The sequence below is a fragment of the Triticum urartu genome, chromosome 3A (assembly GCF_056163025.1).
Source record: "Triticum urartu cultivar PI428250 chromosome 3A, HENAU_Tu73, whole genome shotgun sequence".
NCBI lineage: Eukaryota > Viridiplantae > Streptophyta > Magnoliopsida > Poales > Poaceae > Triticum > Triticum urartu.
The window spans coordinates 592,076,618-592,089,965 of NC_141875.1; the positions used below are offsets into that span (position 1 = coordinate 592,076,618).

The 13,348-nt window shown below is 46.5% G+C and overlaps 2 protein-coding genes across 2 annotated transcripts; one reads left to right on the forward strand and one right to left on the reverse strand.

Moving 5' to 3' along the window:
- The first annotated feature begins 1,584 nt into the window (after positions 1–1,584).
- Positions 1,585–4,048, forward strand: LOC125545275 (putative mannose-1-phosphate guanylyltransferase 3). The gene is made up of 5 exons (XM_048709167.1): positions 1,585–1,776; positions 1,909–2,054; positions 2,622–2,684; positions 2,782–3,021; positions 3,094–4,048. Exons 2-5 carry the CDS (start codon positions 1,944–1,946, stop codon positions 3,763–3,765), a joined length of 1,086 nt encoding a protein of 361 aa, XP_048565124.1. The 5' UTR covers positions 1,585–1,776; positions 1,909–1,943; the 3' UTR covers positions 3,766–4,048.
- Positions 4,049–5,035: 987 nt separating this feature from the next.
- On the reverse strand, positions 5,036–12,055 carry LOC125545276 (CASP-like protein 5B1). The gene is made up of 3 exons (XM_048709168.2): positions 11,623–12,055; positions 5,925–6,057; positions 5,036–5,377 (listed from the first exon to the last, which is right to left on the reverse strand). Exons 1-3 carry the CDS (start codon positions 11,748–11,750, stop codon positions 5,177–5,179), a joined length of 462 nt encoding a protein of 153 aa, XP_048565125.2. The 5' UTR covers positions 11,751–12,055; the 3' UTR covers positions 5,036–5,176.
- Positions 12,056–13,348: the final 1,293 nt, after the last annotated feature.

Genomic DNA, 13,348 nt, shown 5'->3' on the forward strand with positions numbered 1-13,348 from the left:
TGTTATGCACTAGCGTGTATGTGAAATAGATGGATTATGGTCCCGTACCTAATAAGATGGATATGTGTGTGTGTGTGTTAGGGAGAGATAGAGAGGGAGAGGGGGAGAGAGAGTGAGGAAGATGGAGGGAAAGAGTGTGTGTGTGAGGATTTGATGGTAAAAAAGGTCGCCAATGTAACTTGATATGTATGAGAATATTAATATTGAACTCTTTAAGTTAATGTGGCCCCGTTGCAACGCACGGGTGTTTTTCTAGTTATCTTAGGAGATGACATTTTTATATTAAAGAGATGGCATTTTCATTATTAAGAGATGATGTTTTTTAATTAAGAGATGGCATTTTAAATTATTAAGAGATGGCATTTTTGTATTAAAGAGATGGCATATTAAATTATTAAGACATGACATTTTATATTAAGAGATGATATTTTTATATTAAGAGATGACTTCTCTATTATTAAGAGATGCCTTATTTTAGGTACATGGCATTTTTTTCCTAATATTATGGCATTTTTCTTCTTTTGTTGACATGGCAAGTCAAATTTACAGGACCATGACAAGTTTAAATACATTATCTATCATCCATGATTAATTTCTAATATTAGAGATGGCTTTTTTCATAAATTCATAGCATGGCATTTTTTAAATAGTTTTTCTTCTTCTGTTTCATAATATTTATAATAAAGTGTTTTTCTTTGATTTATGACATTTTTATATATGAAAAACAACTAAGCGGATCGACGGGGATCGCCCCAGCCTGCCATCCAGCAGACGGTGGAAAAATGGTCGCTGTGCAGGAGGATCCTCCCCAGCAACCGGAGGAGTGAATCCAGTGAGACAAACCCAACAACTCAACTAGTTAATTGATTGCCGGACGGGAACTTGGTGCTCTCGGGTTCCCCTCTTTCTTTAATCTATAAATTCCATGTATACTCCTGCATTACATGTTCACTTTCTCTTGATGTCGCGCATGACATGAATTATGGCCCCTCAAATCGGGTGTTCTTCAAATTAAACATTTTTGTGTATTTTTCTAAATTTAATATAGATGTGTACATACAGTACAACAACTTAATCTTTTGGCTTGAAATCATGGCCATATTCATCTTGGAGAAAAAGATTGTGCATCCCATACGTCAACTCTATTGAATGTTGAAGATTGCACCGATTTTCTCTTTTGTATATGCTTATATTTCCGCAACAGATTTTACAAGATCATTTTATGGGTGACGCAGAGACCATGTCCATATAAGATATGATTTTATCCTCTCCTCACTTATTGTGTATCGTATAGACATAAAACTTGTCATAATGCACATAGACATAAACTGAGAAATGAGACAATGGAGCATAAAAAAAAGTGTTGAATGATACGTTTCTTCCAACTGAACGCGTATCGTCGAAAATTCTGAAATAAGTTCAGAATAAATATAAACAATAAGATTTAATTCCGGTGAACCAGAATACTATTGTGTACCTAACCATTCAAGCACAGGTTGGTTCACCTGTTGATTTGATTTGATCCTTATAATCTCCTCGTGGTCTATTGCGACGGATTTCCCTATATAAAGGCGACCCTGACGCTGGTATTTCCTCGTGCCAACCCAACCCAAACCCCCCGAGGCCTTCATCTTGGCAGTCCGGTACCCGGGATACCACTGGCATATTCTCATCCCGGTCTTGGCGAGGGGGCAAGAAACAGGCGACCGACCGGCCAAAACAAGGTCGCTCGGCGCTGCTTCCGAATCTGACCCCGTCGGCTCCTTCCTCATCCAGGTGAGGCATCCGCCCCTCAGATTCTCCTCCAATCCTTCCCCCTCCCAGTCGGTTCCCGGTTGATCCGGCTCCCCGCAGATCGGTGCAACTGTGAGTGTGATTTTAATTCTGTTTACGGTGCCTGGCCTGCAGGGATCAGAGGGGAGGAAGAAGGGGGACGCCTCGCCATGAAGGCGCTCATCCTCGTCGGGGGCTTCGGGACCCGCCTCCGGCCTCTCACGCTCAGCTTCCCCAAGCCCCTCGTCGATTTCGCCAACAAGCCCATGATTCTGCACCAGGTAGACAAACGGCTGCGGCTGCGCTTGATAGAGATTGTGTACTATGGTGCTGTGAGCCAGTGAGTTGTGTGCGAGTTAATCCTGCTGGTGTTGCGCATCATTCGCCTTACCGTAACAGCAATAGCTAAACTTCAAACCCTTAGTAGTCATGTACTCCCTCCGTTCCTAAATATAAGTCTTTTTAGAGATTCCAACAAGTGACTACATACGGAGCAAAGTGAGTGAATCTACACTCTAAAATATGTCTAAATACATCCGTATGTTATAGTCCATTTGAAATGTCTAAAAAGACTTATATTTAGGAACGGAGGGAGTAGATGATGCTCTAACTTTTGTAACCAATTGCCATTGGTAGCATTTCAATGTGTTCAGACTGATGGGAGCTAAGAAATCTTTCGCCCTGCAAACGTTAATCAATTCCCTTACTAGCTTTGGTGGTTGCTTGGGGAAAAACCTTTGTGTGTCACCATCAGGATTTCCCCTTCTTTTGTTGTCACAAATGCAGAACAAGTTGTGCAGATTCGAGGAAAGAAAAATTTATTGATTAAAACCTACCAATTTGTGCAGATTGAAGCCTTGAAAGATGTTGGGGTTACAGAGGTTATTTTAGCCATCAACTACCGCCCAGAGGTAAAACATGAGATCATTTGTCTTTGTTGTTCTCTCATCTCATGGAGTTATCTGTATTTAACTTCGGAGTCCAACTGCTGTGCTTTGTCTATTTCAGGTCATGATTAATTTCTTGAAGGATTTTGAGGATAAGCTTGGCATCACAATCACATGCTCCCAGGAGACTGAACCCTTGGGAACTGCTGGTCCTCTTGCCCTGGCAAGGGACAAGCTTGTGGATGGATCTGGCGAGCCATTCTTTGTCCTCAACAGTGATGTCATAAGTGAATACCCATTTGCTGAGCTCATACAATTTCACAAGAGCCATGGCGGTGAGGCAACAATTATGGTCACTAAGGTAATTCCTTTCTTTTACCACTCTCTTGTGTATAATTAACTCATATGTAAGCTGACTGCCTCTTAAATATAGGTGGATGAACCTTCGAAATATGGTGTTGTGGTTACGGAGGACACAACTGGAGTTGTGGAAAGATTTGTAGAGAAGCCAAAAATATTTGTAGGCAACAAGATCAATGCAGGAATTTACCTGTTAAATCCATCTGTCCTGGACCGCATCGAATTGAAGCCAACTTCAATTGAGAAAGAGGTCTTTCCTCGAATTGCGGCTGATCAAAAGCTGTACGCCATGGTCCTTCCAGGCTTTTGGATGGATATTGGTCAGCCAAGGGACTACATCACTGGCTTGCGTCTTTATCTAGATTCACTCAGGAAGAAGTCAGCTGCCAAGCTGGCTGCCGGAGCACATGTTGTTGGGAACGTCCTGGTGCACGAGAGCGCCAAGATTGGGGAGGGTTGCCTGATTGGTCCTGATGTTGCTATTGGACCTGGATGCGTCGTGGAGGATGGTGTGAGGCTCTCCCGATGCACGGTGATGCGTGGTGTACGCATTAAGAAGCATGCGTGCATCTCAAACAGCATTATTGGCTGGCATTCAACGGTCGGACAATGGGCACGCATAGAGAACATGACTATCCTGGGAGAAGACGTACATGTAGGTGACGAGGTCTACAGCAATGGCGGTGTTGTTCTCCCGCACAAGGAGATCAAGTCAAGCATCCTGAAGCCTGAGATCGTCATGTGAGCTCACTGCACACAAATGCTTTTAGGAACGATGTTGTGTGGCGTCTTTGTTCTAGTGCATACTGTAAACAGCTTAATATATGTGGAACTTGCGGGACTTGTTAAACTGATGAGAATGTATGTGCATTAGTCATTTCCAGTGTTGTTTCCCATTGAGATCCACTTCCAGCTTTAGTATAGCGTTGTGGGGATGTCGGCCTGTTTACTTCATTTTCTCTGTTCGCAGAAAGTGTAATGACACAGAAAGGATAAATAAGAACAATGCCTTTGAAGGTGAATTTTAACTTTGCTGAGTATGAAGCTCCTGATTCTGATAATATGCTATCTAGCGCTATCAGCCTTGCAGCATAAGGATATGAACAGCATTCCGAAACCGCTTTCTGAAAATTTTGTGTAGGCTGGGTATTGCTCAATTCTGCCGCTGACAAATCAGTTACTACAATGGGTGTTGGTGTGTTATCATGAGATCTGGACGAGTATCGACCGCTAGTTTGCTGATCCTGTTGTGCTGGGAAGCTTTTGCACTTTTGTGACTTCAGCTGTCAATTTCCTTATGACCAACGACTGGATGGGTTGTGGGTCCGAATGTTCTTGTGCAGGCATCTCAATCAACAAGTCGAAGTGACTTACTTCTGCAATAGCAGACACAAAGATGAGAAGATGTAAACCGCTCTAGGCCATGCTACTTGTCCCTCTGTGTACCTCTTGTAACTCAGCAGATTCTGTGGACGGGACTGGTCAGATTGTTTTTCCATATAGATCGCTGAAAGGGTTAGGTTTGGCCACAACAGTCTGAATGTGTAAAGCTGTACCTGTTACTTTCTTTCTTTTCTGCAAATCGACAAAGTTGCATCTTGCGCTGTAATTTCCAGGGAGACCTGAGATCGTGCAACTGGTGAGAACTGGAATTATACCACTTTCGGAGTTGCAAGTCATTGTCCACGGATTCTTTAGATAAGCGCTGTTCGATATCAGTACGCTTTTCAAATTGAATTACCCAGAGACTTTTGCAATGCCTGACAATAGGTAGATAGTTTTGTCTCTCGGAATCGTTGTTAAGTCACAATTTCTGTTTGGATTAAATCACGTAGCAGAACATTCGTATATGCAACTCTTTATGATGTTGTCCAGCGTCGATTTTTCTATTTTTGACCAGTGTCCAGTGTGCCATGTTCACTGGGCAAAATGAGTTAATCAACAGCAAGACTCCATACCAGGAACCAAGTTATCTTTGGCCCGAAACACTGAAGCATGGCTCTAAAATTTAAGACTTCATGGAACTTGCGACCATTGCCCATCTATTCTCTGGAATTAGCAGTCTATTCCTATGTAGTCTGCTTGACACATCAGTCGGTATATAACCAGACAGGACCAAACAACACTAGGTACAGACAGAGCTCCTACATATCTAATCAAGATGAAGCGAGGAGCCAAAACATCACAAGGGCAGATGTGGCACTAAGCGCCCAGGAAAGGAATGCAAACGCGGTCGCAAGCTCAAATGTCCCACAGGGGAGATGCGGGTCCCTGCTGCAGAAGTACGCATCCTTGTCGAAGAGAACAACGACGCCTCCTGCTGAGCATGAAGCGGCGAACGACAGGATCGACGTTACCTGCATCATAGAGAATGATTGCCTCAGTACTTTCAAAGGAATATCTGGCTGAAACATCAGAGGCGTAACATGTTTTTATAGACATGTGACCCGAATGTAAATTAATGTGAACTGCAGAATGTGACTAGATGGGCCTAGGTCCTAATGAAACTCCTGCAACTGAATTGCAGTTCATAAAAAGACTTTCAAGCACTTGTAATTTTTTGTCAGGTCTGCCTCAAATTGGTTCTATTTAACTGGATGTGGCCTTAAAGTATACTATATTAACTGAAACTAATAAAACAAGATTCAACTTCACCAACATAGAGTGCTGGTTGTGACAGAGATGCATTGTAGCCGAAAGTATACCAGTCTACAATACTCAACATAAAGTTGGCTAGATTGATGTCTTAATACAAGATGAAATAATTTAAATAACAAGGCCAAAGAAATTGAAAGAACTTTAAAGGGTTCTGGTTTGGCTTTCAAATTGTGGTAATTTATGTAGGACGAAAATAAGGCAATGCAACATAGAATGCAAAATCCTGACAAACAATCAAGGAATTACCCAATCTCCAACAACAAATAAGCTCACGAGAACAGCACTGTTGAGTTCCTTTTTCATTCTCAAAGCATAGCCATCAAGACACGCAAGTCCCAAGCTCCAGAGTGCTTGTAGTCCCATTGATGCAATCAAGTAGCTGAAATTTGAGAGTTATAATCAAACCGTTTACCAATTCACAATCTGAGAGTTAAAATGAACACATTTGTTACACAAATTAGAGCATGTTGTAATAAAAAAATGTTTACCAGTTCATAATCTGAGTTAAAATGAACACATTTGTGGCACAAATTAGAGCATGTTGTAAGCTTTATGAAGGCTATATACTCCCAAATGCAAAAGGCTGATGAATTTATCACTACATGGCCACAGGAAGTTGCATCCACAAATGTTTTATAAGCACACGCATACACAAATGAATGCTCCATGGCAGATGTCCTTGAAAAAAATGTATGCATCTACACCAATATTCAACCTTAGTACAGATGAATGCTCGTCATTAAAAGGCTGTTAGGTATCACACACAGAACAAGATAATAGTTCTGATATACTACCCGTGTGGCTTGTCATACAATTTTACTTAACAGACTGGCAAGTTTGGATTTTTTGGGTTAAAAGAGTGGCACAAGAAGGGTCAAGTGGTTAAATGTTAGAAACCCGTTACAGACTCACTCTTGGGAGGCCAACCTCCAGGACCGGTTCCCACGGCGTACAGGTGCACACACTCGCCCACGCTCCCACGCGTGCCATGATCGGCACTCATCTGTGTTTCCGTTGTAACGTGTAATCCTCATGTACCTCTCAAGTGTACATAAGCACACCCGTGTTGGTCAATGCAATAAATAGAGAATTCCCCCCATCTAACTTGGTATCAGTCGCATGTTCAAATATGGATGGAAACGGAGCGGAAACAGAAGGAACTGAGTGCTGCCACATTTATTTTCATAACGAATGCAAAAACCTAGGAAATGAATAGGGAGATAAATACTACTGGAAACAGATACAAATCAAATACGGTGTACAGCAGATACAAAACCAGATGTTCGCCGGAACCAAAAGACCCCTTTAACAATTGAGAAAATCACAAGCAAACTATTTCAATTGATATGACCACAACAACTTTTGGTGACTCCTAAGCCGGTGGTATAACTCATAAACCAGCCGCGCCAAACAGAGGCTCCTGGACAATAGTGAGGATGGGTGAGGATTCTATTAGATATTAGTGTTGCCATTATTGGCCACAACGTGAGTTTTATTGAGTGCTGGACTGAGCCACATAGTAGACATGGTAAAAACAGAAAGTTTCGTATTCACGAATCTGCTTCCGTGGCTGTTCCACCGGAAAACGCTGTTCCATTTCAATTTCCTTTTGCAATATTCTGTTTTCGTTTCAGTATTTTCACTCTTTCCGTTTTACCACGGAAAATCCGGGAAGTTCCCACTCCATTTTCATCCTAGTTCAAATCCTTCCCACTGTCCGCCATGAGCGCCCCACGCACCCTTTCTCGCAGCCGCTCGCTCGGGGATGCCAATGCCATCTTCACCCCAACCCGCGTCACTATGGCAAAAACAGAAAGATTCATATTCACGGATCCGTTTCCATGGCTGTTCCACCGGAAAATGCTGTTCCATTTCCGTTTCCGTTTCCATTTCGCAATATTCGTTTTTGTTTTCGTATTTTCACTCCGTTTCCGTTCTTTCTGGAAAATCCGGACAATTTCCACCCCATTTTAATCCTAGTCCAAATCCTTTTCGCCTTCCGTCATGAGCGTCCCCACGCACCCATTGCCGCAGCCGCTAACTAGGGGACGCCAACGTCGTCTTTTCACCATGCCCCGCGTCACCATGGTAAAAACAGAAAATTTCATATTCAAGGATCCGTTTTCGTCGATGTTCCACCAGAAAACGCTGTTCCATTTCAATTTCCCTTTCACAAATTCTGTTTTGGTTTCCATATTTTCACTTTGTTTCCTTTTTCCCGTGGAAAATCCGGTAAGTTTCCACTCCATTTTCATCCTAGTTCAAATCCTTCTCACCTTCCGCAATGAGTGCCCCAAGCACCCATTGTGGCAGCCGCTCACTCAGGGACGGCAACACCATCTTCACCCCGCCCCGTGTCGCCATGGTGAAAATAGGAAGTTTCACATTCACGGATCCGTTTCCATGGGTGTTCCACCGGAAAACGTTGTTCCATTTCCGTTTTCGTTTCGCAACATTCTGTTTTTGTTTCCGTATTTTCACTTTGTTTCCGTTTTTTCTTGGAAAATCCGGAAGTTTCCACTCCATTTTCATCCTAGTTCAAATTCTTCTCACCTTCCGCCATGAGCGCCCCACACACCCATTATCGCGGCTGCTCGCTCAGGGACACCAACGCCAACTTCACCCTGCCCCGTGTCGCCATGGTAAATACAAAAGATTTTATATCCACGGATCAATTTCCATGGATATTCCACAGGAAAACGTTCTTCCATTTCAATTTTTGTTTCACAATATTCCATTTTGGTTTATGTATTTTCACTATGTTTCCATTTTTCCATGGAAAATCCGAAAAGTTACCACTCCGTTTTCATCCTAGTTCAAATCCTTCCCACCTTCCGCCATGAGCGCCCCATGCACCCATTGTCGCATCCGCTCGTTCGGGGACGCCAATGTCGTCTTCACCCCACCCCGCGCCGCCATGGTAAAAACAGAAAGCTTTATATTCACGAATCCATTTCCGTGGCTATTCCACCGGAGAACACTTTTCCATTTCCATTTTTGTTTCTGTTTCGCAATATTCCGTTTTTGTTTCCGTATTTCACTCCGTTTCTGTTTTTCGTGGAAAATCCAGATAGTGTCCATTTCATTTTGTCATAGTTCAAATCCTTCTCACGTTCCGCATGAGCGCCCCACGCACCCATTGTCGCAGCCGCTCGCTTGGGGATGCCACAGTTGTCTTCACCCCGCCCCAGGCCGCCATGGTAAAAACAGAAAGTTTCATACTCACAGATCCGTTTCCATGGATGCTCCACCGGAAAACGTTTTCCCATTTCAATTTCCATTTCACAATATTCCGTTTTGGTTTCCGTATTTTCACTTTGTTTCCGTTTTTCTGTGGAATATCCAGAAATTTACCACTCCGTTTTCATCCTAGTTCAAATCATTCTCACCTTCCGCCATGAGCGCCCCACGCACCCATTGTTGCAGCAACTTGCTCAGGGACGCCAACGCCATTTTCACCCCGCCCCGCGTCGCCCCTGCGCCTGTCCCCTAGGCAATGCAGCCTACTCCAGCCACCGGCATCGCTGGTCCTGCTGGCGACAGCTGACCACTTACCCAAGCTAGCATCATTCGTGAGTTGCACCTTACTTCCAATGCCCTCACCCCCCACCGGCGCTGCTTCCTCACCCAGGTCCCCTTGTCCCTGCTCCTTCCATGCATCATATCAGCAATACTTCTTACATCCCATTCAAGCTCAGTCTCGAAACCAACAACTACTGGAAGTGGCGCCAGATGTTCTTCTTCGTCCTCTACAAGTTCAATGTGGAGGATCACCTCAAGGAGGAGTCCGAGCCCCTGCACGAGTATGGTCTGGTGGATTGACGACATCATGATTTTACTGTAGATCTATGCCACAATTTTTTGATGACAGTACAATGTGATCATGTCCCCGGACTGCAACCAGCCGCACACTTCTGCGACAGCGCAGCCGGACCGTCCACCTCGGCCTGAGTTCCATCCTACGGTCCAAGGCGACATGACCATCGCCGCCCACTTGGCAGACGCCCTAGACGATGTGGAGGAGCCCGTCTCCGACCGCGCTCACACCCTGCAGCTCCGTGGACTGAGCCGACGCTTCTAGGTGATGGACACTGTACTTCCTGTGCAAAGGTGTCGTTCCTGAGCTTTGTTCAGGCCCGGCCCACTTTCTACTCGAGTTGATCGCGCTCACTGATCGAGAGCGCACCAAGGGGGTATTGTTGCATGTACAGAGTAGGTGCAACGGGAGCCTAGGAAGGCAAGGCCATGTTGGAGAGGGAGATGGTATTGGCGGTGCTGCGCAGCTCACGGACAGGGATGCCCGCTGGACACCTGCTGGCGCTGACTACTAGAGGAAGTACTAGGGTGGAGACAAGGGGAGCAGCGACAGGCTTGACGCGAGGTGGATTGAAAAGACGACGTCATCTTCGCCAAGGGAGCAGGAGTGGCGGTGACCACGCCGGGAGCTCATAGCGGAAGCAGGAGGATAGAACTTGGGCTCTTGTGCCAAGAGAGATTGATAAGCTTCTCACTGATGATTGTATTGATGTACAAGATGTGCTTATATACACAGTCAAGGGAGCTAGTGCTATTTCCACGTTACAACAGAATATCAAATAACAGTCGATCACAGCGCGCACAAAGAACATGGTGACCGCGTGCATTGTATGTCCTTGTGATCCGGTCCAGGTGGTTGAGCTCTTGTGGCCTGGTCAGTGTCACATTCCCAGCAATTCCAGCCAAAGGGATACAGTACACATCTGGCCCTGACTGGTCACGCCATCTTCTAGACTCAGTTGATGACAGTATAGAGCAATAATTATAGTTAAAAAAGGCATGCCTAGGCGGGCGCTTAAGTGCGTACAGGGCTACAAGCTCTAGGAGATAGCAACACGCCTAGCGCTTAATCTGCGCATCCTCGTGCACTTTGGTCAGAAAAGCGCAAGGCAGTGGCAAAACGCACAATTAAGGCCTGGTGCTTTTTAAAACTAATGTTCTTATTCTGGAAAGCTTGCCATCACTGAAATGATGTTGTGTGTAGCAAGGGTAATACACCGATTGCTGAATCAGTGCAATTTCTAGAAAGCTATGTTCATTCTGTATGTGGTATTCAGCAAGCAAGCCAAATGCATGATCTGAAGGGTAAATGGAACCTTGGCATGATGGCTATTGAGGAGCCTAACCTAAGTTAGGGCACTTCTGATACACATTTGATCCTGGAACCTCCACAAGTTGGCCAGGTCAAAAATGAATGTGGATGCCAGTTTGATCTAACAATTTGCGACATGCTGTGCTGTCAGCCTGAGGTATATTCCTAATGTGCAAGCATTCTGTAAACTGAGATGGGGGCGTGCATAGAAGGATTTCAGCTAACGGCTCAATGGATCAACCAGCCAGCTATTGTTGAAACTGATAGCCTTGCACTATCTCAAGCAATAAATGGTTCTGACCAAGACAGATCTTTGGCACATGGTATTCTGAAGGGCATCCCTCCTTTCAACCTTTTTTGAAGGGAATTGCTGCGCAGATCCTATAAAGGAGCTGACATATTCAGCAGATGCAGCCCCAGATTGTTCGCTCCTGGCGGTTTCAAGTCAAACCTGCAGCCTCAATCACCAAATGCTGATCAGTTCAAGGCAATCGCTACTCAGAATTTGAGATCCTATCACTTATGGGCGCTGCAGATGTGCTTCCAAGGAAAACCTAATTGCGAAACATTTCCCCACCCAAAGTACAGCGAGCAACTAGTGAATGCCAACAAAACGAATGCATCATGCTGCTGAAGCTTTCTAAATTGCCATGCCCAAATACACTTTGCTAATTGATAGCTACTGAGGACGGCTACCGGGCATGAGAGAGAGAGAGAGAGAGAGAGAGAGAGAGAGAGAGAGAGAGAGAGAGAGAGAGAGAGAGAGAGGCAGGGCACAAATCCGAGCGTTTGGGGGGAGGGGGCGGGGGGAGCTACCAGAAGGCGGTGTAGTTGGCGAAGCCGATCGCGGAGGACATGACGCAGACGGACGCGGCGGCGAAGAGGAACTGGCCGAGCCGCAGCGAGAGGCCGCTCCACGTGCCGGGGCTCCCGGACAGCTCCATCGCGCCGCCGGACTGGCCCCCGAGCGCAGCCGCCCGCTCCCTCAGACGCCGGGCCGGCGATCGGCAGCCATGCGGGCGGGCGGGCTAGAGTGGGGCGGGCCTGAGGGTCTCGGTCGGCGGGGCGGCGTGCGGCGAGCAGCGGCGGAAAGGTGATGCTCGCTCGGCGGAGTCGGGGGTTTTCGATTATTTTTTTGCCCGAAGGGGAGAAGCGGAGGGGATGGCAGAGATGGGAGAGAAGCGAGGGGGAGAGCAGACTTTTTGCGACGGGGTTTGGACTTTTTGGAGAGGTGCGGCGCGACCTGGTGGCGACGGAGGTTGGTCCGTTACAGTTGTTGGCACGGGGCGTTTTGGTCAAGCGGTGCGGGCGGGGATTGCGGGGTCGGCTGAGCGGCGCCGGCCCGGCCGGACGCGGTTGCTTGCGTCCATGGCTTTATCGCACCGCCGAAAACTCTTGCCGATAATACGACCTTTTCTCCCTTTTTTTTGTGGGAGATATATAAAAGGGGTTTCATGTGTCCTTTTCTCTTTGTGCCCGTCCACGATGCACGCAGGAACCAGCTTTACCTAACCGTGAAAGCTCCCTGCGAGATTAACAAAACCAGATCTATTGGCCACTGTCTATTTCACTTATTAGGCTTTGTTTGGTTGCATGGTAAAGAAAATATAGGGCCACAAACATTAGGGGAGGGGAATTTCACAAACACATGGGACAAGTTTCTACCACATCTCTACTACTATTAAAAAAGCAAACTTAAGTTCCCCTAAAATCACCTCACAAAATGTACACAGATTAACCAGGATCCTTCGATCTGATCCAAGTAACAAAATCTAAGAGTCAATATTACTTTGTGGTCTGCCTCCCCCATCGAACGGCTCACGGTAAATGTTCTGCCACGGTCTGCCAATCGAAGCGCGATGGGTCGGTCCGTGATATCCCTCCCCACGATCCCTCCTCCTCCCAGCCGCCCCCTCGCCAGCGCCCTCCTCTTCTGGCCTCCGCCCATGCCTCCCCACGCACGCAGCCGCCGACGCTCCATGTCTCCGCCACGCCCCTGCCGCCGGCGCGCCATGTCTCCACCGCAGGAACCGCCTCATCTAACAAGAAGATTGAACGCCCTCGCCGCCGGTGCTCCATGTCTCTGCCGCAGAAGCCGCCTCATCTGACAATGAGATTGGACGCCCCCGCCGCCACTTTAGAAATCGGTGAATCGCCGCTGCTGTTACCCACATGCGAGGATCATCAGTACAATCTTCAGCTAGCACACATCGGGGGCGCAGGAATCAGCACAAGATGATGTTGTCGCCATTCTTCCGCACAGCCGACGTCGCGGAAGCTGCTCTTGCTGTTCCTATGCACGACCGCCAGCGTTCTTCCGCACAGCCAAGGACGGGAGCGACTGCCGCTGCTCCGCCTTCCATAACCGTTGTAGCGCGGTGAGTGAACGCCCTAGGGAAGGGTGGTGGCAGAGGCCGCACATGGTGCGTGGATGCCCACCACATGTTCGACGAGTTCCTCTGATTGACCTCTCTATCTCTGGCGCTCTGTGTTTCAGTTTCCATGCTCCCGTGCTTCATACCTTTCTTCTGATAATCCCTAC